General features: G+C 46.1%; 1 protein-coding gene across 2 annotated transcripts in view; it reads left to right on the top strand.

The window, feature by feature from the left end:
• Positions 1–25,120, top strand: part of NPHS1 (NPHS1 adhesion molecule, nephrin) — a 50,725-nt gene that overhangs the window by 16,201 nt on the left and 9,404 nt on the right. For both annotated transcript variants that reach the window (XM_026689780.2, XM_087970863.1), the window contains 16 exons: positions 734–905; positions 1,297–1,454; positions 1,695–1,836; positions 1,935–2,059; positions 5,274–5,348; positions 5,889–6,060; positions 7,339–7,468; positions 9,560–9,732; positions 12,405–12,545; positions 14,218–14,358; positions 16,107–16,222; positions 17,617–17,788; positions 18,001–18,157; positions 22,077–22,228; positions 22,339–22,450; positions 24,341–24,522. In XM_026689780.2, coding sequence (XP_026545565.2) covers positions 734–905; positions 1,297–1,454; positions 1,695–1,836; positions 1,935–2,059; positions 5,274–5,348; positions 5,889–6,060; positions 7,339–7,468; positions 9,560–9,732; positions 12,405–12,545; positions 14,218–14,358; positions 16,107–16,222; positions 17,617–17,788; positions 18,001–18,157; positions 22,077–22,228; positions 22,339–22,450; positions 24,341–24,522 — 2,320 coding nt within the window. The remainder of the gene's footprint in view (positions 1–733; positions 906–1,296; positions 1,455–1,694; positions 1,837–1,934; positions 2,060–5,273; positions 5,349–5,888; positions 6,061–7,338; positions 7,469–9,559; positions 9,733–12,404; positions 12,546–14,217; positions 14,359–16,106; positions 16,223–17,616; positions 17,789–18,000; positions 18,158–22,076; positions 22,229–22,338; positions 22,451–24,340; positions 24,523–25,120) is intronic.

Here is a 25,120-nt window from a genome sequence, read left to right on the forward strand (position 1 = left end):
TCTGGCCTGTGGGGTGCTTAGATCTGGCTCATGGGGCCGCCCTGGAAACAGAGAAGGACTGGCCCGTGGTGCCTCGGACAGTAAAAACATAGCTCAGGAAACTGCACGCAGCCCTCCTGAGCTCTGTTTTCATTGGCAGAGGGTTGCTGGAGGACGTCGCAGCTGGAAATGGAGCTCAGGAGCCCATTTTCACTAGCAGAGTGCTTGGGCCACCACAGGTACCCCGACATGAGTGCCATCAAGTTGGCCATGTCCACCCTGGCCATGTCCACCCCAGGCCCCTGAGGTGAAACACAACGCTGGTGTGGCCCTCGATGAAATGGAGTTTGACACCCCTGTTCTAGGCTCTTTGATGGGCCTGCCTCCATCCTTGAGGTTTCAGACCAGGGGTGGGATTCTACCGGTTTGACCCGGTTTGGCCGAACCGGTAGCTCCGAGGGTCATCTGTGAGTGAACCCATTCACTCCGACGATCAGCTGTTGGGCCTGCCCTCCCGCCCCGGCTCTCTTCTGACCTTTATTTCCTGGTTTTCAAGCTCAGCCGCTTCATGCGGCGCAGCGGATTGCCGCACGCCAGCTGTTTAACACGCAGGGAGATTGCAGGGTTGCAGGAGAAGGGTCAGTAGCAAATCCTCTGCCCATGCTCACTGAGCCGGTTGTTACCCTGGTTGAATCACACCCCTGTTTCAGACTCATGGTTGGGCATCTCAGGCTGATGGTCTTTTGCCTTTCAGAACAATGAAGTCATCTCCAGGAATTGGGAGACAGATGACACCAGCCAATTGTCCCGAAGTTCCTTGAGCCTGAAAATCACACCAGAAGACAACCTGGCCGTAGTGAGCTGTCAGGCCCTGAACCAACTTTTATCTCTGCCCTTGCAGTCCAGCATTGTTCTGAGCGTAACCTGTGAGTTCCAGCCAGCTTCTTTAGCAATGCTGTCCTTCTTCTCTCTACGCCTGTATTTAAGGCTTCTTCCCCAGTTAATTTCTACAGCTGATGTCTCCAGTTCTCCTTCTGTTTCTCTATAGAAAAGGTGGTTCCTGGATGCATTAGGCAGTCTTATAACTGTGATTTTTTTTTTTTCAAACAAGGAGATAGATACACTCTAACGATGTGCCTCAGCCTCGTTGTGTTAAAAGCAATGGCTTTGTTCTTTTTGTAGGAAAGAAAGATAGACTGGGTATTGTAAAAATGTCCACCCTGTGATGGCGGGGGGAGGGGAGAGAGTTGGGGTGTCTCTCCCATAACAACGGACCACTTTCTTCTTTTCCCTCCCTCCCATATTTCTGAATGGCAGTTCCCCCCGAGCAGGTGAAAATCACAGGCTCCAGCAGCACTGAAGAAAACCAAGAGATCTTTCTGACTTGCTCCACTTCCACAAGCAACCCACCAGTGATGCTACGCTGGTGGCTGGGATGGAGAGAGCTCAATGCCACCGAAACCACCATTTCAGAGGTAGGCAGGATCAAAAAACTGGAGGAGGCAAATGAGGCAGGTGTAGTGATTCCCTCGGTAGATCTGACTCACTTGGAGATCGATTTTTTTCCTGGAGACTGGGGATGTTCAAGGACAGTGTTGGCTCATTCTGTGACAAAACAAGGCCCTCAAGCAACAGACTGGCTACATAGATATCTTTTTTTCCCCTCCTTCTTGGCAAATAGTAACCACGGAGTAAAGTTTGCTTTCCTCTTGCAGGCAGAGTATGGAGGAATGGTCGCTGTATCCAATCTGACATATATAGCATATCGAGAGGACAACGACCTTACCCTGATCTGTGAGGCCTTCAATGAAGCTGTCATGTATACAACGAGTGCTTCGGTTACTCTCAGAGTAACATGTGAGGATGGGGACCAACAGGATTATGTTGTGTTTTAAGCCTCTCTTCTTCCTGCTAATTGTTTTTTTTTTGTTTTCCTGTTTTTTTTTATATCTCAGATCCACCTCAGAAAATCTGGCTTAATGTGCCACCACCAGAGACATATTTTCGAGCCGGTGTTGAAATCAAACTCATTTGTTTTGCCAGTGGTGGGAACCCTTTGCCTCGTCTTGATTGGTACAAGGTACCAAAGCACTTTAACCAGTTGGTGGGATTCAATTTTTTTTACTGCCGGTTCTGTGGGCGTTCTGTGGGCATGGCTTGGTGGGCATGGCATGGCAGGCATGGCAGGGGAAGGATACTGCAAAATCCCCATTCCCTCCCCATCCCACTAACCTGCTTTCCAGCTCCGTTTTCCTGGGTAGGGCAATAAAAGAAAACCCAACCAATCAGCTGCGACTCGGGCGGCAGAGAAGAGATGGGGGCGGGGCCAGTCAGAGGCGGTATTTGCAGTCAGAGGTGGTATTTGCTGGTTCTCTGAACTATTCAAAATTTCCACTATTGGTTCTCCAGAACTGGTCAGAACCTGCTGAATACCAGCTCTCTTTAACTAACTGACTTTAATGAAGGTTCTCCTTCATGGTCCTTGAGACCACTGCAAGGTTTTTTTTTAGTGAAGATATCAAAATCCCCTTTCCTCTAGCAATAGCAATAGCACTTAGACTTATACACCGCTTCACAGTGCTTTTACAGCCCTCTCTAAGCGGTTTACAAAGTTAGCATATTGCCCCCAACAATCTGGGTCCTCTTTTTACTGACCTCAGAAGGTTGGGAAGGTTGAGTCAACCTTGAGCGTGGTGAGATTCGAACTGCCAAATTGCAGGTAGATGGCAGTCAGCAGAAGGAGCCTGCAGTACTGCATGCTAACCACTGCGCCATTTCAGCTCTTAACTTCTAGCTCAGGGGTGTCAAACTCGTGTCATCATGGCGGTGTCACGTGATGTATCGGGACTTTTTCCCCCTTTGCTAAACCGGGTATGGGCGTGGCCAGCCACTGTGTGAGGCATCCGGCCCGTGGCCTGTGAGTTTGACAGCCCTGTTCTAGCTTAACTGCTTATATATGCAAGAATGCAATAATTCCTTGCATATATAAGCCCCTCTCTTAATTTCAGAGAGAAGATTTGGGCATTCTTACTTAAAACCTATCAAGATTTCAACTCAGGATAGCAAAACGAACCCTACAGTTTGGGGATCAGCTTTATCCATGATTTAAGCATGGCTTGATTTAGCATTAGCAATAGTTTACATCACTGAATGCAAAAACTTTTGATGACAATTCACAAAACAAAAAGAAGTTTATTCTGCTTCATGCTGTTGTTTCCAAACTCCATCCATATTAGCTACATCACTCCCCCTCATTTTGCCAAAATAACTTACTTCTCCTTCCTGGAGAAACCACCTTTGCCAGGTGGGCTGTCTCTGGTTTTCAGACTGCATAATACTAAGCGACTGGGTTTTTTTTTTGCAAGCCGTGGTTTATAGTTTCTACCATGGGTTCTACCATAGATTTTCAGCCTTGGCAACTTTAAGATACGTGGACTTCAACTCCCAGAATTCCCCAGCCAGCATGCTGGAGTTGGAAGTCCACACATCTTAAAGTTGCCAAATTTGAAAAACACTGGTTTAGACCAATGAGCAATGAGCTTCTCTGGCTCATTTTTAACAAGTCATGCTTGAAGCAAACCGAGGCTTAAAGTGATGTTTGTGTGCTGTTTCCATTCCAGAGTTGATTGGGTAATCCATCTCCTGTAAAGTACTCCAGATCAGACCCAGAATGACAATCATTGACCCACTTTTTACATTTCAGGTCAGCTCTAATCAGTCTAAGGCAAAGCTGTGTGCCTGATTTGGAAAAAAAAAAAAAGAAGAAGCCATGAATGAAAGTTGCAAACTTCCCTTTGCCTGGAGCTTATTTCCTATTATCAGCTCCTCCTGCAGGCATTTTTCTTTGAGCCAGACTTAGATTTTTTTAAAAAAAATGTAGCAGAAGAAAATACAGGTAGAATCCTCTGCTTACAACCAGAATTGGAACTGGAACTTTATTAAGTGGCTCATATCTGATTTCATGATTATTTTTTTTACCATGGTCATTAAACAAATTCAACTTTCTCTATTGACTTGGCTGGCCAGAAGCTTCCTGGGAAGGTCATAAATGTTGATCACATGACCCTGGAGTGCTGCAACTGTTGTAAATGCCTATCAACTGCCAAGCACCTAGATTTTGATAATGTGACCACGGTGTTGGTCATAAGTCCAAGGTGCAGTCATAAATCACCTTTTTCAGCATCATCATAATTTTAAACAGTTGTTAAAGGGTCATAATATGAGAACTACCCATAAACTACATTGCAAAGAAAGGGTTCTGTAACGATTGTGTTCTGTAACAATTATGAAAATATTTACAGACCCCTCACATCTTGGACATAAATTGTTTCAACTCCTACCCTCAAAACGACGCTATAGAGCCCTGCACACCAGAACAACTGGACACAAGGACAGTTTTCCCCCGAATGCCATCACTCTGCTAAACAAATACTGTCAACTATTTACAAAGTCTGCACTACTATTACTATTAATCTGCTCATCACTCCTTATCACTCATCCCCTCCCATTTGTGACTGCATGACTGTATAACTTTGTCGCTTGTATCCTTGTGATCTATATTGACTGTTTCCTAGTATGATTTGATTGCTTTTTGTACCCTATGACTATTATTAAGTGTTGTACCTGATGATTCTGGACTCTTGATGAATGTAACTCTTTTATGTACACTGAGAGCATCTGCACCAAGACAAATTCCTCGTGTGTCCAATCACACTTGGCCAATAAAGAATTCTATTCTATTCTATCTATTCTATTCTATCTGGTCAGCCCTTCCCACCACCTACCATCTAAGCCAGAGATCTCCAAACTTGGCAACTTTAAGACTTGTGGACTTCAACTCCCAGAATTCTGAGAGGTGAAGTCTACAAATCAAAGTTGCCAAGTTTGGGAATCCCTGATCTAAGCTTTATCCATGATTTAAGCATGGCTTGATTTAGCAATAGCAAAAGCACTTATATACTGCTTTACAGTGCTTTACAGCCCTCTCTAAGCGGTTTGCAGAGTCAGTCTATGGCCCCCAACAATATGGGTCCTCATTTTACCCACCTCGGAAGGATGGAAGGCTGAGTCAACCTTGAACCCAGGTGAGATTTGAACTGCCAAATTGCAGGCAGCCGGCAGTCAGCAGAAGTAGCCTGCAGTACTGCACTCTAACCACTGCACCACTGTGGCTCATTTAGGATTGGGGTTAAAGGTAGGGCCCACTGATCTACTATATCTGAAGATATTGTTTGCTTTAGTATAGACAAAACAAACTTAGTTTTCCTAAACAGGCTTATTTTTATCATTTGTAGGTGACATGCACGCTTGCTGGAGGAGTTCGAATACAGCTGCAGAGTGAACATTCGAAGCCTTGTCCTGGCAAACAAGTGAGTGAAAAATCCAGGGCTGGGAAACAAATGTGGCTTTGAATGGGACCTCCTGTGTTCTGGTTGGTTGTTTGGTGGTGGGGTGGGAATCAATGCTCCTCCTTGTTATGAAACCTCCTTTGATTGTTTTCTGTGACGTCCTCCACCCCATCCATTTGCTTTGACCCCTTTGTGGTTGCCTTCAATCATGCAAAATTGGAATCTGACTGAGCACAGCATTCTCAAACGATTGATGGCCTTCCCGTTCTCTAACTGAGATTCTCATATCTCCACTGTCCAAAATAAGTTTGGTTATGCACAGGGACTTCAAGGAGAAGTCTGCTCTGAACCAGAGCTCTTAAATGGTCAGCTCCTGGAAATGATGTGACACGATACTGGATATATCGAGGAATATCCCTCTCCTCCTTTTCCAAGGCAGGCAGTAGAGTTTTTTCTTCTCTTTGTCAGAGTTGATTTATTCGATCTGAGCCTGCTGAGAGTCAGATTAACAGTGTTTTAACTGTTCCACTATGCTTACTATAATATGCGTTGCTTCCACAGGATATCAAGTTAGTGAGGGAAGGAACATCCTCAGCCTCATCTGGGAATGTTATTTCCAAGGAGTTAGTCTTGATTACGACTCCAAGTGACAACATGGCGACCTACCGTTGCAATGCCACTGGTCCTCCCAGGACTGCTGCACTCACTGCATATACTAGTTTATTGGTCCAGTGTAAGTTAAAACTCAGCATACAATGTGCACATTCACAAACACACACACACACACACACACACGCCCAGAATGGGAAGGGATAAAGGGGTGAGTGGAGAGATAGAGAGACAGAGAAAGATGGATAGAATACTTTTAATATAGGAATTGTATTATTAAAGATTAGAAAAGAGAGTTAGAAATTAGAAATTGGGAAAATATCATGCATACTGTCACACAATATAATTTACTCTAATTACTATGTATATATAAATGTTAGAAGTTGGAAGATTACTCAAAAGGTCATTAAGTGTTATAAATATTAAAAAGAACCAGAGATGATGGATAGCATACCTTTCAATATGGGATTTATTTCATTAAAAATTAGAAAACACAGGTAAAAATTAGAAATTGGGAAAATATTATTATGCATATTGTTATATAAATATAAATTACTACAATTACTAAGTATATGTAATTGTTAGAAGTTGGAAGAGTACTACTATGTATACTTAAATAGTATTATTATTGTTATAAGTATTGTGTATAAAGTAAATTAACCCAGACAATATACTGTTCACCAAGTAATCATGTATGTGAAAGAAAAAACCATAAATAAAATAATAAAAAGAGAGAGACAGAGAAAGAAAAAGATGGACAGATAGGTATGGAATTTTTGCTGCTCTCCAAGATTGGCTGTTTGCTTGCAGACGTTACCCAATGAGGTAACAGTGTGAATGTATGTGGGGCTTGCTGGCTGGGGAATTCTGGGAGTTGAAGTCCAGACATCTTTTCAAGTTTCCAAAATGGAACTAGCCTGCACTAGACAAAATTGGGGCTGGGTAATTTGTAGTACGATGTGTCGAGAAAACACATCAGGAGATGCAGATCCATCGCGAGTCCAGAAGAAGCTGGCTGTTATGCACTGAAAGCTAGCATGTTATGGAGAATACTAAATGGGGGCATCTTTCTTCCTCCATGCTATCTAATAAAGGATAATATTTGTAGTTCTGGGTTGGAATGCTGAGCTATGCTAGCACTGATGCTGTTACCTAATTTGGGTAATGAAATGTCTGCAAGAAAACAACCAAGTTCAGAGAACACCTGGGGCTCCTCGATGCAAATCTTTTCACATACAAAATATCAATCGATTTAAACAAGCTGTACTGCATTTACTTTCCCCCTGAATGTTTTGTCCCCAAGAGCTGGGAAGGGCACTGTAAGTGGAAAAATAGGAGCTGAATGTGAAACAGATGGGTAGAGGGTGACAATGCAAATCTGAAATATTCCTTCCTTCCCTAGTTCCACCTCTGCATGCCACCATTATAGCCACAGACAAAAAGGTGAGACGTGGCCAATCGGTGACGCTGACCTGCAAATCGGGCAGCAGCAACCCTCCTCCTCATCTCACCTGGCTCAAAGATGGAAAAAAGTGAGTAATTCTTCCAATGACCACCTTCTTCAAACTTCTCTGATTGTCTTTGTAGGTTTTGCCTCTTCCTGCCAAGACTGGCTTAAATAGCAATAGCACTTAGACATATATGCAGGGGTGGGATTCTACCAGTTCGCACCTATTCACTAGAACCAGTTGTTAACATTCTAAGCAGTTTGGAGAACCATCTGTTAGAAGAAATTACTGGCCTAATCCTGTAAGGAAGGCAGGAAGGAAACATTCTGGTATTGCTTACAGAAACTGCTTCTCCGTTAACTCTTATTACATTCTTGGCAGGACTAGACTTCCTGTCACTGGAACCTCTCTGGAGTTTTCTTCCCTCCTTTGCTGGTACTTTGCTTGTGTGGAGTGACCATTAAAAAAAGTGACTTATGACCGTTCTTCACACTTACGACTGTTGCAGCACCCCCACAGTCACGAGAGGCCAGGCAAGGAGATGCATGCCTCGATGTGAGTGATGTTGAGTTGGCCACGCCCAGCCAGTAACATGACTGCCAAGCCATGCCCACCCAGTCACATGACCACCAAGCCACGCCCACCAACTAAGCCACGCCCACAGAACTGGTTGTTAAAAACTTTGAATCCCATACCTGCATATATGCCGCTTGCTTCACAGTGCTTTACAGCCCTCTCTAAGCAGTTAATAGAGTCAGTGTATTGCCCCCAACCATCTGGGTCCTCATTTTTTGCAACCACAGAAGGATGGCAGGCTGAGTCATCCTTGGACTGGTTAGACCAGGGGCGGGATTCTACCGGTTCTCCCCGGTTCGCTCGAACCAGTAGCTCTGAAGATCATCTGGGAGCTAACTGGTTCGCTCCAACAATCTGCTGTTGGGCCCACCTGCCCACCCGGGCTCTCATACTGACCTTTATTTCCTGCTTTTGAAGTGCAGCCTCTTTGCGTGGCACAGCAGATTGCCACGTGTCAGCTGTTGAAGACACAGGGAGAGTGCAGGATTGCAGGAGATGACTAGGAAAGCCTCTGCACCTGCGCAAAGCGTGCGTTTGGCGTGCGCGCCTGTGCCAAGTGTGTGTGTGCATGCACAAAGCGCACCCACCAAGCCACGCCCACCAAACCAATGGTAAACCACTTTGAAACCCACCACTGACCGGTCAGGATCGAACTCCTGGCAGTCGGCAGAGTTAGCCTGCAATAGTGCATTCTAACTACTGTGCCACCACAGCTGTTAAATCACTCGGGCCTAGCAGATGAAGGTCATTCCTTTTGGGTTCTTCCAGTAGCATCAAGTCACTGGGTTTGGGGCTCTTATGTAATTATTGGATAGCCTGCGGAGCCCCAAGATTAATTTTGCATCCGGGGTTGTTTTCAGAAAGAAAAGGTCAGGAGGGCAGTTGTATATGGTGTGATGGAAGCTGCGCCTGCTTTTTTATGTGGGTTGTAGATGGAGCTTCACTTTCACCATCCCAATTGCCTCTTGACTTTCTTGACCATATCCCACGGACACCCTTGGTTGCATCAAATCAAGAATCTGTCCTCTCGTATTAGGAGGAAAGTTGGTTTTAGGGGGAAAAGCTTTTTTTTTTTTTTTTTTACATTCCCTCCAGATTAAGTTTTGAGGACCCCTTAGATATGCCAGATGCTTCTTCAGCATGCCTCATGGCTGGCGTGGTTTGAATCCATTTGGGTCATGCGTCTTTCCACAATGTCATCAGAACAACAAATCCAAGAAGAAGGAGAAGAAGATCATCTTTGCTGTACAGAAACACTCTTCAGCTGTCACTTTGTATTTCCACCCTTGTTCCTCCGTCCTGACCCATCACGCTTCTGACTTCCCCAGGCTGAGGCTGTAACAGTCAACAGAAGAACTGGACAGCTGAATCAGTCCCAAACTTCATTCAGTCCTGCTTTCTGTTTCTGACAGCAGCATGATGCAGGCCTGTCAAAAAACTTGCAAGTGAGGCTATAAAGGCATCAGGTCTTGTCTCTTGTTTATCCCCGGCAGCTGAGCTGTGTCAGTAGATTGTCTCTGGATATAGAGCTTCGTCTCTGGACTCTTGTCAGAAGCATTAAGTTCGGCTGTGATAATCTTCATGCATTCTCGCCTTCAGGCTAGACGGCATCAATTTAGGGCAGAGGAAAGCAGAATATGGAGGTTTCTCTGCTTCAGAAAGAGTGACTCTGGTGGTGTCATCTGCAGATCATGGGAAGAGGGTGGAATGCTATGCCTACAGCTCTGTTCTCTCCGAAGGTGTGAACACCTTCTACCAGCTTACCATCCTATGTAAGTATGGAAACATCCCTTCATTGCTGTTTATTTCTTGCTGGAAGTTCAGCTCTGACAATAAAAGCTTTTTGTTCAATGGATTTGTTCAGCTGGCACAGAATCCAGCGGTGCAGGCAGTTCTGTGTGCTCCCAGAACAGCACATCTTACACCTCTGCTCCACTGCATCTGTCGCCCGTTTGCTTCTGGGTACAATGCAAGCTATTGGTTGAAATCTTTAAAGCCCTTCGTGATATGGGAGCGGGCTATCTGAGGGCGCCTCCCCCTAGTTACCCATCCCATTAGATCAGGCAGAGGAAGCCTGCTGCGTGTACCATCAGAGGGGGACTTATATTTGGTGAGTCCCAGGAGATGTGTCTTTTCGACCATAGTGCCTGCCTTATGCAACATTTTCCCCCTCCAAGGTTAAGTTAGTTCCATCCCTTCTGACATTCCAGAAACCCCTCCAGGTCTGGTTATGTTAGCCGGCCTGAGGCTCCCAAGGAACCAGAGGCAGGCTTAGATGGCTCCATTGCTGGGCAGAGGTGGGATTCAGCAGGTTCTGGCCAGTTCTGGAGAACCAGTAGTGGAAATTTTGAGTAGTTCGAAGAACTGGTAGCGGAAATTTTGAGTAGTTTGAAGAACTGGTAGCGGAAAATTTGAGTAGTTCGAAGAACTGGTAGCAGAAATTTTGAGTAGTTCAGAGAACCGGTAGCGGAAATTTTGAATAGTTTGGAGAACTGGCAAACCCCACCTCTGACTAGCCCCACCCCATCTATTCTCTGTCTCCCGAGTCCCAGCTGATCAGCTGGGTCTTCTTTTGTTGCCCTGCACAAGAGAACGGAGCTGGAAAGCAGGTTAGTGGGGTGGGGAGGGAACGGGGATTTGGCAGTATCCTTCCCCTGACACGCCCACCAAGCCACGCCCACCAAGCGATGCCCATAGAACCAGTAATAAATTTTTTTTGAATCCCACCACTGTTGCTGGGGTTACCATTTTTTATCCTCTCTTTGTGTCGACTTTTGCCTACATTTTCATTTTTATAATCTTTCTCTTTTAATGTGGATTTTATATATTTTAAATACTTGTTTTATATTTGTTTTATTCGATTGTGGTTTGCCTCCCTAGCGTCGCTTTCTGTGAGATAGGAGGCTATGCAAAAGCACATTGCACTCATGTCAGAAGCCCCGAAGCATTTCTGGGTGGAAAGGATTAGCTGGTGACATCACTGTTGCCCAGGGGATGCCCAATTGGGGGCTCCTTTCATGTGCCTGGCAGGAGCTGGAGCAAAAGATGAGAGCTCAACCCCACCCCACGTCAGCACTTGGGTCTCGAACGCGGGGTTGCTAACTTCCCCAACCCAGCATCCCAACCCCACAAAGCCGCCGTTCTCCTGGATGCTATGCAAATTTGATTAATAAATAAGTTTTTATCAATCCTTCCCTACAACTGATCTGAACAGGGTCATGTTCAGGCAGATTAATATTCTTCGTGCTTCGATAATAGATCTTTAGTGTGTTCCTTTGGATCATTTTATGAGCCAGTTGGAAAGTAACTGGCATTTCTTATGTATATCTGAGATTCTATAAAACCAATCCCTCAATAGACCTGCAGGCTTTGCTGTGGACGCTGACATTGCCCTGCCTTAAAAATGATGCTTGATTGCTAGGATAACACACGGATGGAAATCTCCAGGAAACCCCAGAGTTACAGGCTGTGAAGGCTGTGAAGTTAAGAAAACATCCTGGAGGAAAGCAATGGAAGATCATCATCTTTTGTTGCTAAGATGACTTGAGCTTGACTTTGGTGGGCAGGAGAAGGGATGGTATTTTCCATACTTTGACAGATACAGGCAAACAGGAAGTCCTCAATGTCAGGCTTCCAAGTAATAACTCCATATCAAGCAAAACACCAAGGCAGGTAGATTCCTCAAAGAATAGCTTTATTGGGAATATCATATTGGTACAGATCTGGTGAAAACCGACTCTGAAAACTCCCGCGGTTTTCACCTAATGAAAAGTTTTCCCACTTTCCCAAAACAATCAGTCACATGGTCCAATCATGGTGCAGTCTGGTTGCCAGGTGACATCCCTCTGCCTTCCTCCGACCAGGTGTGAGAATGTCCTTGGTTCCCAAGAGAAAATATTTTGTTTTGGCGACAGAATCCCCTCTATCTCAAATCCCTCAGCTCCAGTGTGACAACACTGAAGTGGTCAAAAATGGCCTCGGTCAGCTCAACTTCAGGGTTGACACTCAACACGACCATTCATTAAGCAACAATTTGAAGTTACGGTGGCCCTGAAATAAAGTGACTTATGCCTGGTCCTTGCACTTATGACTGCTGCTGCATCCCTATAGTCATGTGATCGTGGTCCACATGCTTGGCAACCAGCTAGCAATTGTGATCAGTTGCAGTGCCCTGCACTCTTGTGATCACCACTTGTGATCTTCCCTTCTGACAAGGAAGTCAAGGGGAGGAAGCTGGCAGGAGATCGCAAGTTGCAGTCTCGCTTAACGATGACGCTACCTAACAACACACATTTCCTGAACTTTATTGGTCATAAGTCGAAGACCACCTGTAGACCAATGAGCCAGAAAGGGGGGAATTGTCTCAATTAGCTATCCTGGCTTTTTTAAGCATCTGATGGGCCTGGCCTCCAAAAAGGTGTGCCTTCATTTTTTTTCAACACAGTTCCTCCAGAGTTCTCCCCTGAGCAGACACACCTAGTGGAAGCTGTGGAGCATGGGTCTGCCCAACTGCCCCTTTTGGTTTCTGCCTATCCTCCTGAGATTACCTATCGCTGGAGTTTCCTTGGAGAGATGATCTTAACAGGTGGGTCTGACACCTTAGGGTGAAAGCCAAAGAACCGAGAACTTCGGTAAGGTGAGAATCAATGGATATCCTCTACCTGCTGCAGTCTATAAAATAACCCAGCCCCACCCCGCCATTTTCTACATGCCTGCTCTTTGCTTTGTGCATGCTAATGCACATGCTAATGGCCAAGCTGCTTTTAGTGTCCTACCTATTGGACTTTCTTGGGAGACCACGGAGGGAAAAGGAGACAATGGGAACAGGAACAAATGAGGAGAATAAGCTTTTAGTTCTGTTTAAGCCGGTTTTGATTTAGTTCCAGCAGGGTGGGAAGATGAAAGGTTTGTGTCAAGCATTTTGAAAGGATTGGAAGGAAAAGAAAAAGAATCGGGTGTTATAGGTGGAGCCATTAAAAGAAAGAGCCAGTGGGCCTTCAGACAGTCAAGATAAGTGGTGGACAGGAAGAAGGAAAGGGATCCACAGAGATAAATCAAGATATGAAGGTAGAATATCCAGGAGGAGCCAAGATAATAGACGGATAGGACTGATAGGAGCCTTTGGGGGCTACAACTTAAAAAAAAAAACCTGGCTGGGGGTAAATAACCAGATAGAAGAGGGAATAATCAAAACTTGATTTAATATAATTTGTATGTAAAATGAACCATGATTATATACTCCCCTAATTTGATGCAAGTGTGCTGTATTTAATATTTGCTCTTTCTGGTAGCCAGCATCTGATGGTGTCCTGAGGTGTCAATTTAGAGCATCTTTGCCATAAAGCATTGTAAATGCATTAAATGGCAGTGTTGAATTATATTTACCGACAAAGAGAATCTAGTCTAGAACTGTTTCAAACTATTTAACTCTCATCAGATAGCCATACTTTTCTGGGATGCTACTTGCATATTAAGTAGATGTATTAACCTCTAAGCCACAGGCTCTCCTCGCTTTGTTGGCTATACCAGGGGAGAGATGAAGTGAGACCAATGAGACCAGTCTATCAGGGCAACCTGGTCTACCCAAGCATGGGACAAAATAGTTTGTCACGAAAGTGGCTGCCTGCAAAGGCTCCTGGATTGGGGCTGAAAGGCGAAAGCAGAAGCAGTTTGCTCGGTCCCATGTTTGGATAGACCAGGTTGCCCTGAAAGACACTTATGAAATGGCAGGTTTCTTATTCTTGGATTTTCTTTCTCCTGTCCCTTCCTGTGTCAAAGGTCTTCATATTTAGCGAAACAAAAAAATGGAGACTAGCGATGTGTGAGCTATGCAGGATCCCGAACTTTAGAACCATTGGTGTGAGAGATTTGAAGAATCAGAATCAGAATAGAGCTGGAAAGGACCTTGGAGGTCTTCTAGTCCAGCCCCTGTTCAAGCAGGAGATCCTATACCACTTCAGACAGGTAGCTGTCCAGTCTCTTCTTAAAAACCTCCAATAATGAAGCAGCTACTCCATCGGAAGGCAAGCTGTTCCACTGGTTATTTGTTCTCACTGTTCGGAAGTTTCTCCTTCACTGCAGGATGGAATTAGGAATTAGGATGGGAGCAAACCTGGATGCAGAAGAACCTTTGAACATTGAATTGTTGATCACGGTTGGCTGGACCCATGAAATCCCTCTCCCCTCCCTTGCCCTGGTGCTCCAAGTGCTTGTTTCTTTGTGGAACTTGACTTGTGATGGATGGTCTTCTGTCGTAGAGGGTTCCCCACGGTACCACTTACGGGATGGTGGATCTCTGGAGATCTGGAATGTGACTCGAGCTGATGCCGGCAAATACAGGATCTACTGTGAGAATGCAGAAGGACAAAATGAAACCACCATCACTCTAAACGTGCGCTGTAAGTAACACATTCGGAGGAATATTTTCCCTGTCTTCACACTTCTATAGAGATGCAACGAAGAAAGGTTTGGTTTAATCCATCCTTTCCCAAGCTGGTTTCATCCAGATGTGTCCAGCCAACTTACATCAGGCCCAGCCATAATGGTTAGTGGCCGGGGATTATGGGAATTTTTGTCCAACATTTCTTGAATGACTCAGATTAAAGAAGGATGGAGGTTTTTTCACCCCATGTCCTATTCAATTTTATTTTTTACAGTTTCTTCTAAGATGGTTTATTTCAAACTTGATTTCATCGAGGGCCTCATCAGCATTGTGTTTGACCTTGGAGGGCTGGAGAGAGTAGCATGGCCATGGTGGGTGTGGCCATGGTGGGCGTGGCCATGGTGGACGTGACATGGGACTCATATGGGGGAACCTGTAGTAGCCATATGCTAAGGCAGGACTTCCCTGAGATCCTCATTCACTCTCGTTATAATCTTCCTTCCTTCCTTCCTTCCTTCCTTCCTTCCTTCCTTCCTTCCTTCCTTCCTTCCTTCCTTCCTTCCTTCCTTCCTTCCTTCCTTCCTTCCTTCCTTCCTTCCTTCCTTCTCCTTTCTTCTTCCTTCCCATCTTTCCTTATTTTTCCTTCCTTGCTCTCTTCCCATCTTCCCATTTTTCCTTTTCCTTTCTCCTTTCCTGTCCCTTCTTGCATGCTCAAATGCAAAAGGGGAAACATTTCTCCTTTTGTTTTGTGTTTATAGCCCTCTGCCAGTGAAAATGGAGCTTGGGGGTCCCACGCATGCTCTATTTTTGCTGGCAGAGGCACCGTGGGCTGGTCCTTTTCCAGGCCGGTTCTGTGGGCGTGACTTGGTGGGCGTGGCAGGGGAAGGATACTGCAAAATCTCATTCCCTCCCCACCCCACTAACCTGCTTTCCAGCTCCGTTCTCCTGTGCAGGGCAACCAAAGAAGACCCAGCCGATCAGCTGGGACTCAATGGGAGGCAGAGAAGAGATGGGGGCGGGGCCAGTCAGAGGTGGGATTTGCCGGTTCTCCGAACTACTCAAAATTTCCTCTACCAGTTCTCTAGAACTGGTCAGAACCTGCTGAATGCCACCTCTGTACGCACGTATGCACGCACCTCCTGCCAGGCAGCTGGTCTTTGGGTCTCTGCTGCACATGTGCGAGGGGCAGGGCGCATGTGGGGTCTCACAGGCTTGCGTGGGGGCGGGGGCAGGGCCCACACATGGGGGGGTCATGTGCCCATGCATGAGGTGCAGGGCACACACTTGGGGGTGTGGGGAATCACCCGTGCATGCATGGGGGGCACGGGAGGCCTCCCGCGCATGCATGGGGTGGGGTCATCTGCGCATGTGTGTGGGGCATATGCACGGGGGACACGCATGCTTTGAGTCCTTGGTGCTGAAAAGATTTGCCATCACTGGACTAGAAGTTCTCCAGGTTCCTCCCAACCCTGGGATGCTCTGGTTTAGCAACATCCCATGTTAAGGCCAGTGCCAGGACACCATCTTTCTCCCTTCAGGTTTCTCAGGCGTTGGGTCTGATCTGTGCAACTTTGCTAAGTTAACACAACCGGATGTGTTTGCTTAATCTGCATAATACACTAAGCATTACACTCACACAGCCGCCCCCCAGCCAAAACTAAAATTAACGGAGAGCTTAGCATGTTGTAGAAATGCAGCTGTCAAGGCAGCTTGAACAGATAACTGTATGAACAGAGTTATGCTTTTTTTCTGCCCTACAAACAGATTCGCCCTCCATCCGCAGCATTGCAGATCCAACTTACGTGGACCTGGGGGAGACCGCCGAAATTGTGTGCCAGGCTGATGCCAACCCTGTACCAAATTTCCAGTGGAGGTGGCTGGTAAAGTTTGTAGGGCTAAGCCTGGAGAAAGCAAGGGGAAGGATTGGCATTGGTTTTGTATGCTGACTCTATTGTGATGCCAGCAGGAGAACGTTTCTTAGTGCAATTAAAACGGATGCAATGTGGCCACGTCAGGCGAGATTACCTTTTTTTCCAACCTCCGTTACAACTTGATGGCTAATAATGGTTCTTTAATGGCCACTGACAAGTAGAAAATACTTCCTTTAAAGGCTTTGGTAATGTAGCTCCTAACAATCAGACATATTGCACGGACTGGGGTGCGTGGACATTAAAAAAACAAAACAAAAAACGTAAGAATGAGCTTTGCACTTAATGGGCTGGCAGGAATCTTGCATTACGCCAAGTTTATGAGGCTGTTTTGCAGGAGCTGATGCTTCTTTAGAGACTGACATTATGTGGTTGGTGGTTTGCTCCACTTTTACTCGATACATAAAGGTAAATAAGAGTTGGGGATTTTTTTTCCCCCAGCCCAAGAGGTTCTTGGTTTAATGTTCCAGGGGCTACGTGCCAACGGTAAGTGGTGCCAAAGACAAGCGTAGGCAGAGAAAAGGAAAACCACACATATACAGCAGTGGTGGGATTCAATTTTTTTTTACTACTGGTTGTGTGCGTGTGGCTTGGCGGACGTGGCCTGTAAAATCTCATTCCCACCCCACTCCAAGGGTAAGGTTACTGCAAAATCCCATTCCTCCCCACTCCACTAACCTGCTTTCCAGCTCCGTTTTCCTGTGCAGGGCAACCAAAGGAGACCCAGCCGATCAGCTGGGACTCGGGGGGCAGAGAATAGATGGGGGCGGGGCCAGTCAGAGGTGGTATTTGCTGGTTCTCCTAACTACTTAAAATTTCCACTACTGGTTCACCAGAACTGGTCAGAATCTGTTGAATACCACCTCTGATATATAGGCAGATGTGAGATATGCTCTGTGTAGAAACCAGTGGGCTGGACTGAAGGATGGGAGTGGCGGGGTAGATAATCTGTGAGAAAGAGAGTTGTTAATTACAGGTAATCCTCGGTTTACAATCATTTACATACAATAAGAACCGTGGAGGTGCTGTGGTTAGAATGCAGTATTGCAGGCTAATTCTGACGACTGCCTGAAGTTCAAATCTCACCAGGTTCAAGGTTGACTCGGCCTTCCATCCTTCCGAGGTGGGTAAAATGAGGACCCAGATTGTTGGGGGGCAATTAGGCTGACTCTGTAAACCGCTTAGAGAGGGCTGGTAAGATTCAAACTGCCAAATTGCAGGCAGCAGAAGTAGCCTGCAGTACTGCACTCTAACCACTGCGCCACCACAGCTCAATGGGAAAGGGTCTCCATCTGCTGGTTGCATGGCTTAATACAATCTTCCTGTTATTCCGGCCTCTTACGCAGGGCGATTTGGAGCGCAGCCTGGAAGATTTGGGTTTTAAACTATTGTCTGAAGGATTGGTAGGCACCCTGAGGGTCCAGGGAGCCCAACGAAACCATTCTGGGTTTTATGAGTGTCAAGTAGATAATGGCATCTCCCCAGCAGCCAAAAGCAGTGCTCGTTTGATTGTGCGATGTAAGTATTAACACCAGTCAACTTTTCATATATCCTAGACTTAAAGACTCCGTTAAAATCCGATGTTTTACTTGTCATAATTGCTTATCACCCACCGCTGGAGTGTTTGTTTCTCTGAGTCCCTAGATGCCATCCCTTTCTTTGCTTTTCTTTTCAGCCAGCAGTTTACACATGCAACCCAACTTTAACCACACCTCTCTCTTCCCTTCTAGACCCACCAGAAATCATTAAAGGCCCCGGGCAGAGGAAAGTGGCCGCTTCAGGTGATGGAAGAAGCCAAGCCGTGCTTCAGTGCAGCGCTCAGGGTGTGCCCAGCGTGCTCTTCAGCTGGGCCAAGAATGGGGTCTCCCTCGATCTCCAAAGTCCCAGGTGAGATTCCCCATCAGGAGGTGAAGTAGTAAAAATAATGAAGATAACAGATAACGGATGATCAGAGTTGGAAGGGACCTTGTAGGTCATCAAGTCCAACCCCGCCGCCCAAGCAGGAGACCCTACCCCATTTTTGACAAATGGCAGTCCAATCTCTTCTTGAAAGTCTCCAGTGATGATGCTCGAACAACTTCCGAGGGCAGCTTCTGTTCCATTGGCTGATTGTTCTCACTGTCAGAAAGCTTCTCCTTATTTCTAGGTTGAATCTCTCCTTGGTCAGTTTCCATCCATTATTCCTTGTCTGGCCTTCAGGTGCCTTGGAGAATAGCTTGATCCCTTCCTCTCTGTGGCAGCCCCTCAAATATTGGAACACCACTATCATGTCTCCCCTGGTCCTTCTCTTCGCTAGACTAGCCATGCCCAGTTCAGTGGTGGTATTCATTTTTTTTTTACTACCAGTTTTGTAGGTGTGGCTTGGTGGGCGTGGTGTGGCTTGGTGGGCATGGTGTGGCTTTGTGGGCATGGTGCGGCTTGGGCATGGCAGGGGAAGGATATTGTAAAATCCCCATTCCCTCCCCACCCCACTAACCTGCTTTCCAGCTCCGTTCTCCTGTGCAGGGCAACCAAAAAAGACCCAGCTGGGACTCGGGAGGCGGAGAATAGATGGGGTTGGTGGGGCCAGTCAGAGATGGGATTTGCTGGTTCTCTGAACTACTCAAAATTTCCTCTACCGTTCTCCAGAACGGGTCAGAACCTGCTGAATGCCACCTCTGCCCCAGTTCCTGCAACCGCCCATCATATGTTTTAGCCTCCAGTCCCCTAATCATCCTGGTTGCTCTTTTCTGCACTTTTTCTAGAGTCTCATCACCTTTTGTATAGTGCGGTGACCTAAACTGGATGCAACATTCTCGGTTGAGTTTGACTTTGGATGACTGCACAGACACAATCACACAGGTTGTTCATGAACACAATGGGGACCGGAACTTCCATTGCTAAGCAAGGGGGCGTTGTTAAGTGAGACACGCCCAATTTTAAAATCTTTTTTTTTTTGCCATGGTTGTTGAGCGAATCACTGCCATTGTTAAGTGAAGCATGCAATTAATGAATCTGGCTTCCCCCGATGCTTTGCTTGTCAGAGGCTGGCTGGGTAGGTTGCAAATGGCAATCACACGACCCCAGGACATTGCAACCATTGCAGATATATCTGGCTGCCAAGCGTCTGAATTTTAATCATGTGACCGTGGGGATACGGCGCTGGTTGTAAGTGTGAGGACCGCTAGTAAGCCATTGTTTTCCAGTTGCATCATAGCTTTGAACAGTCACTAAAGGAATGACTGTAAATCAAGAATTACTTCTACGTAAATAGTTTTTCCAGTTCAGACATGGTGCTCTGCTTTCCCACCAAGTCCTAATCAAGTATGACCCTGCTTAGCTTCTGAGCCCAAATTGCTCAAGTGCTACATACCTGTTGAGCATCATATGAGCCACGGTGGCGCAGTGGTTAGAGTGCAGTACTGCAGGCTACTTCTGCTGCCTCTTGGCTTCCTGCAATTTGGGAGTTCGAATCTCACCAGGCTCAAGGTCGACTCAGCCTTCCATCCTTCCGAGGTGGGGAAAATGAGCACCCAGATTGTTGGGGGAAATAGGATGACTCTGTAAAACCGCTTAGAGAGGGCTGTAAAAGCATTGTGAAGCGGTATAGAAGTTTAAGTGTGACTGTTAGGGAGGGAGGGGAGCAGAGTTGGTATTCAGCAGGTTCTGACCAGTTCTGGAGAACCAGTAGCGGAAATTTTGAGTAGTTTAGAGCAGGGGTCCCCAACCACCGGTCCGCGGAACAACTCCTACCGGGCCGCGGCTTGCTGGGCGCCGCCATCTTTTTCATGAAAAAGTGCTTCCGGTGAGCTTTTCCGGCAGAAAGCTCACCGGAAGCACGTTTCATCAAAAAGATGGCGGCGCCAGCGCTCCGTGAGCTTTTCCGGGAAAGCTCACCGAAGCACGCTTCATCAAAAAGATGGCGGCGCCAGCGCTTCAGTGAGCTTTTCTGGGCAGAAAGCCATTTCTACCCGGAAAAGCTCATCGAGCGCAGCCGCTATATTTTTTGATGAAAACGCGCTTCCGTGAGGTCACTGGAAGCACTTTTTCATCAAAAAGATGGCGGCGCCCAGCTGATGCCGGTTCCAGGCAGCTGATGCCGGTGTCAAAAAGGTTGGGGATCACTGGTTTAGAGAACCGGCAAATACCACCTCTGACTGGAGATTTTACAGCATCCTTCCCCTGCCACGCCCACCAAGCCATGCCCACAGAACCGGTAGTAATTTTTTTTAATCTCACCACTGGAGGGGAGGGAGGGCGGGAAGGGAGGGAGGCAGGGAAGGAAGGAAGGAAGGATGAGGAGAAGGAAGCAAGCTATAGTGCCGTGGTTAGAATGCAGTATTGCAAGCTAATTCTACTGACTGCCAGAATTTTGATCTTAATGGGGCTCTAGGTAGACTCAGCCTTCCATCCTTCCGAGGTGGGTAAAATGAAGGCCCAGATTGTTTTGGGGGCAATAAGCTGACTCTGTAAACTGCTTAGTGGGGGCTGTAAAATTACTGAGAAGCGGTATATAAGTCTGAGTGCTATTGCTATCAGCATCTAAGCATTTTATTGAGGTCAACTTACATCCCCCAAAATCTTATCTCCTGGTCCCTTGTCAGCTTCATTTTGGTTGAAGCCCATAACGCTCTGCAGATCAACTATACTGCCGTGTCACAATGCAAACCACACAACTTACGCACTTTGCTCCAACATTGGGATACAACTGTGAAAGCCTCTCGTGATGCATGTTTATCATTTTTGGAGGAGGTCATGATTTGGGCACCAAATATCTGTGTTATTGTCTAATTTGCTTTTTATGACGTTTCCGCAAGTCAAGTATGTTTTGATTTCAGTTAGGCTGCGAGGGCAGGAATTATATACATAAGTAAGCAACCCTGTAAATCTTTGCTGAATCTCCTGTCTCTCACCATCAAATTAAGTTTCCCTGCCTTGGAAAAAGGGCAGTGGAAGTTCACCGTTGCTTACAGACATTCCCAAATATTTGCACTCAGCTTGCAAAGGCTTAACTCCTTTTGGGGCAAATGGGGGTTGGGGATGAGGATTAAGCATCTCACAGGAGTTGAATGCTTACAATATTCTGTTCAGTTCTAGTTGGAATTAAATTTGTAACTTAAAAATTGTTCCAACGTGGCTGGGGGCCAACCTAAGCCAGCCGAAGTTTGATCATCAGTTTGGCACTCGTTTGGATTCAGTTTAGTTCCAGTTGAATTGGGGAAATGTTACAAATGCATTTTTATCTGCAAGAGAAGAATGGGGAATGGAATGAATCAATATGGTGAATTTGCTATATTTAAATGTCAGAAATCACACATAAGAATAGATATGATACTGAAAAGATTCGTTTATTTTCTCCCAATCTCCCTCTCCTTCCCTCCCTCCCTTCTCTTCCCTTCCCTTCACTGCTCTCCTCTCCTCCTCCTCTCCCTCTCCCTCCCCTCCTCTCCCTTCTCCTCCCCTCCCCTCTCCCTCCCCTCCTCTCCCTTCTCCTCCCTTCCCCTCTTCCTCTCCCTTCCTCTCTTCTCCTTCCTCTCCCTTTCCCTCCCCTCCCCTTCTCCCTCTCCCCTCTCCTCTCCCTCCCCTCCCCTCCTCTCCTCTTCCCCTTCTCCTCTCCCTTCCCTCCTCTCCCTTCCCTTCTCCCTCTCCCTCCCCTCCTATCCCTTCTCCTCCCCTCCCCCTCCCTCCCTTCTCCTCTCCTCTCTTCCCCTCCCCTGGATTCCTCTTGTTTTTCAGTGTGTCTCTGCAATTTCATTTGTCAACTATTTAATGATGACTGAGCTGCATCACTTTTATGAACATAATTCACGATATTATCTTTCCCCAGGTATAGTGTGGTCACAAGCTATGAGGATTCTTTACACACCAGCACCTTAACCATTGCCAATGTGAGTGCAATGCTTGACTATGCCATCTTCACCTGCACGGCCAACAATGATCTGGGCACAGATGCCTTTGACATCCAGCTACTTAGCACGAGTAAGGAACAGCTGGAACCTGGATGTCCATCTGGCGAAATTTGAAGATTAAAAAAAAATATCCTTGTATCATTTGAATTAACTTGAGCTACTTTGGTCATTTCTTGCCAGGTCGTCCTGACCCACCAACAGAGTTCAAAGTTGTCAGTGTAGCTCATAATTGGTTGGCTTTGGAGTGGATCCCAGGTTTTGATGGAGGCCTGCAGCAAAGCTTTCGTGTCAGGTAGGTCTTATGGAGATAAAAGTCCCATCTGTCAACACAGGGAAAGGTACTTTAAATTAATGTAACTCTCATGGTTCCATATAGGAATTCTTGGGAACAACTATCACCTGGTTAAGCTGTTGTTCTTAGGAACTCTGAGAAGTGCCAAGCCCAAAACAAAAAAAATGACGTATGGTGATTCTTCCGTTATGTGGTCCTGTCCATATGTGATTCTTCCATATGGTGAATTCTATGTTGTTTCCACACCTACAGACAGAATCTTGCCAGACGAAGCACTCTGCTATCTGCATCTACCATATACTCTGTGAACTGATAGGAATGGGCTTTCTTTGCCCTCTTTCTTGCACGTATCAAAATATCAGGCTGAGTTTTCTCTTATTCCTCTGCAATGCACCCCCTTCCTCCTGGGAATGCAGCCTACTATATTCCATCACACTTGGCATCTTTAAGAAGGGTGGACTTGAATTTTCAGAATTCTGGGAAATGAAGTCCACACACCTTAAAAGATACCGAGGTTGAGAAACACTGTCCTAGTGAGCAAGCCTTGCTATGTATTGTGGGTGAAATAAGTACATTCATATAATAACTCTGGAATGATTTCCTCCTGAGAGAGTTGTGTGACAGCAATAGCCCTTAGGTTTGTATACCACCTTTACAAGTGCTTTACAGCCCTCTCTAAGCAGTTTTCAGAGTCAGCCTATTGCCCCCAACAATTTTGGGTCCTCATTTTACCCACCTTGGAAGGATGGGAGGCTGAGTCAACCCTGAGCCTGGTGAGATTTGAACTGCCAATTGCCGGCAGCCAGCAGGCAGCAGAAGTAGCCTGCAGTACTGCACTATAACCTCCTGCCACCATGGCTCATCCCATCCTTGTACCATTCTAGAAGCCATTGAAGGTCTGTTTATTCTCCCAGGCCTAAGGATCACAAGACCATGAAACCCCCTTTCTGTTTTGTTCTGTTTTTGTTTTGTTCCATTTTGGTTTAGCTTTGGTATCTTGGTCTTCCTGTCCATCATATGCATGTTTTTTTTAGTTGTAATGCTACTGTTGGAAGAAATATCCTTCTGGGTTCAGTTCCAAGTGGGGAAAAAGATACTGGATTCATGGAAGTTGCTTGGAAAGAAGGTTTAATGGTGGACAGGATCACATGCCTTGGAGCTCCTGAGCGAAAGGGGAAGAGATGCTGAAAATCCCTTGGTTTTATACCCTCTGTTGGGCCCCACCTTAGTGTTTCCTGTTCCTGTGTAAGAAATGTATCCCATTGGCTGTCAGACTCCCAGGGGCGGGGTCTTAGCTAACTTTGTAGACTTTGTTTGGACCACATGGCTTCACCTGAATGCTGGCTGATGCAACCTTCCTAGATGGGCAGAGGCCTTTGTTATGTAGAATACTCTGGCCTAGGCCTTAATGGCCCGCCAGTTAACAAAGGTGGGGGTGACCTTCTGCTTCTGAGGTGAGTTTCTGCTTCTGAGTTTCTACTTCTCTTTTTAGGGGAAATATCCTGCCTTTTTAATATTTCCTAGGATATTTCATTTTTCTAGGAGAGGGGTGGGTTTTAACTTCCAACACTACACAGTTGCTTCGGAGCTGGATGGCCTAGACGTGAAATATATAAAGACGTACTGAAATGTCCTTGCTACCAAGTGACAAACGTAGATTAGATATTTAGGCGAAACCATTAGGGAAAAGCAGTTAGAAAAAGAGACAATGTCAGCGCAGAAACAGATGGAAGTTATTAATTTGAATAATCCACATTCAGAAATTATCCATGCTTCCAAGATAGACATGGATTAGGCAGGGTGGGCCCGATGCCCCTTCACACCACACATTATGTGTTTAATGAATTTGTTCTTCTCAGCAGCTTTTTATCTCCACTTGCTTTCACTCAGATATCATTGGCCAGGGGCTCCCAGCTTTCTCTACGTGGACGTCTTTCCACCGCAGTCTCCAACTTTTACGCTGACTGGCCTGCAGCCAAACACTCCCTATAATGTCTCTGTCAATGCACGCAATGCTCTTGGAGAGAGTGATTTTGCGGATGGGGGTGGAGGGCTGAGCATCAGCACAGAAGGTAAGGGATCTCAAGGTAGCCCAGACCAGAAGCTCAACAATGAATGCCAGCTCTGTCTTTACTGCAAGCTTATACTGACGGAATCTTGCAAATCTGAAAAACGAGGGGAGGTTTCCTTTTGAAATGCTTTCCACATCCTCCCTCCTCCTGTGCAGTGATGGGGTTCCACATTTTTTAGTTTAATTTTAGTTTAGTCTACTTTATTGTCATTGCACTTCATACAACGAAATCAAACACCATCTTCAGTGCACATCATGACCGTGAAAATAAACACAAACACACCTCCTTCACACTCCACACATTGAATTGAAAACCACCAACACTGCACTATACAGTAGAATTCAACAGAGCTACTGCTTTGGGATAAAATCTATTTTTCAGCCTCTTTGTCCTTGTTTGTATTCTGTACCGTCTGCCAGATGGTAATAGTTCAAAAAAAAGGGTGCCCAGGATGAGATGCATCTTTGAGAATGTTTGAACTTTCTTAAGGCAGCGGGAGCTGCCAGTTTTCCTACCAGTTCTATGAGACCGTGCTTTGCACATGCACCTAACGTGTGCTTTGCGCACGCGCAGCACTGAAAAACCGCCCTCTGTGTGA

The sequence above is a fragment of the Notechis scutatus genome, chromosome 8 (assembly GCF_049901735.1).
Source record: "Notechis scutatus isolate UNSWTSFEM ecotype Mainland chromosome 8, rNotScu1.2, whole genome shotgun sequence".
Taxonomy (NCBI): Eukaryota; Metazoa; Chordata; class Lepidosauria; order Squamata; family Elapidae; genus Notechis; species Notechis scutatus.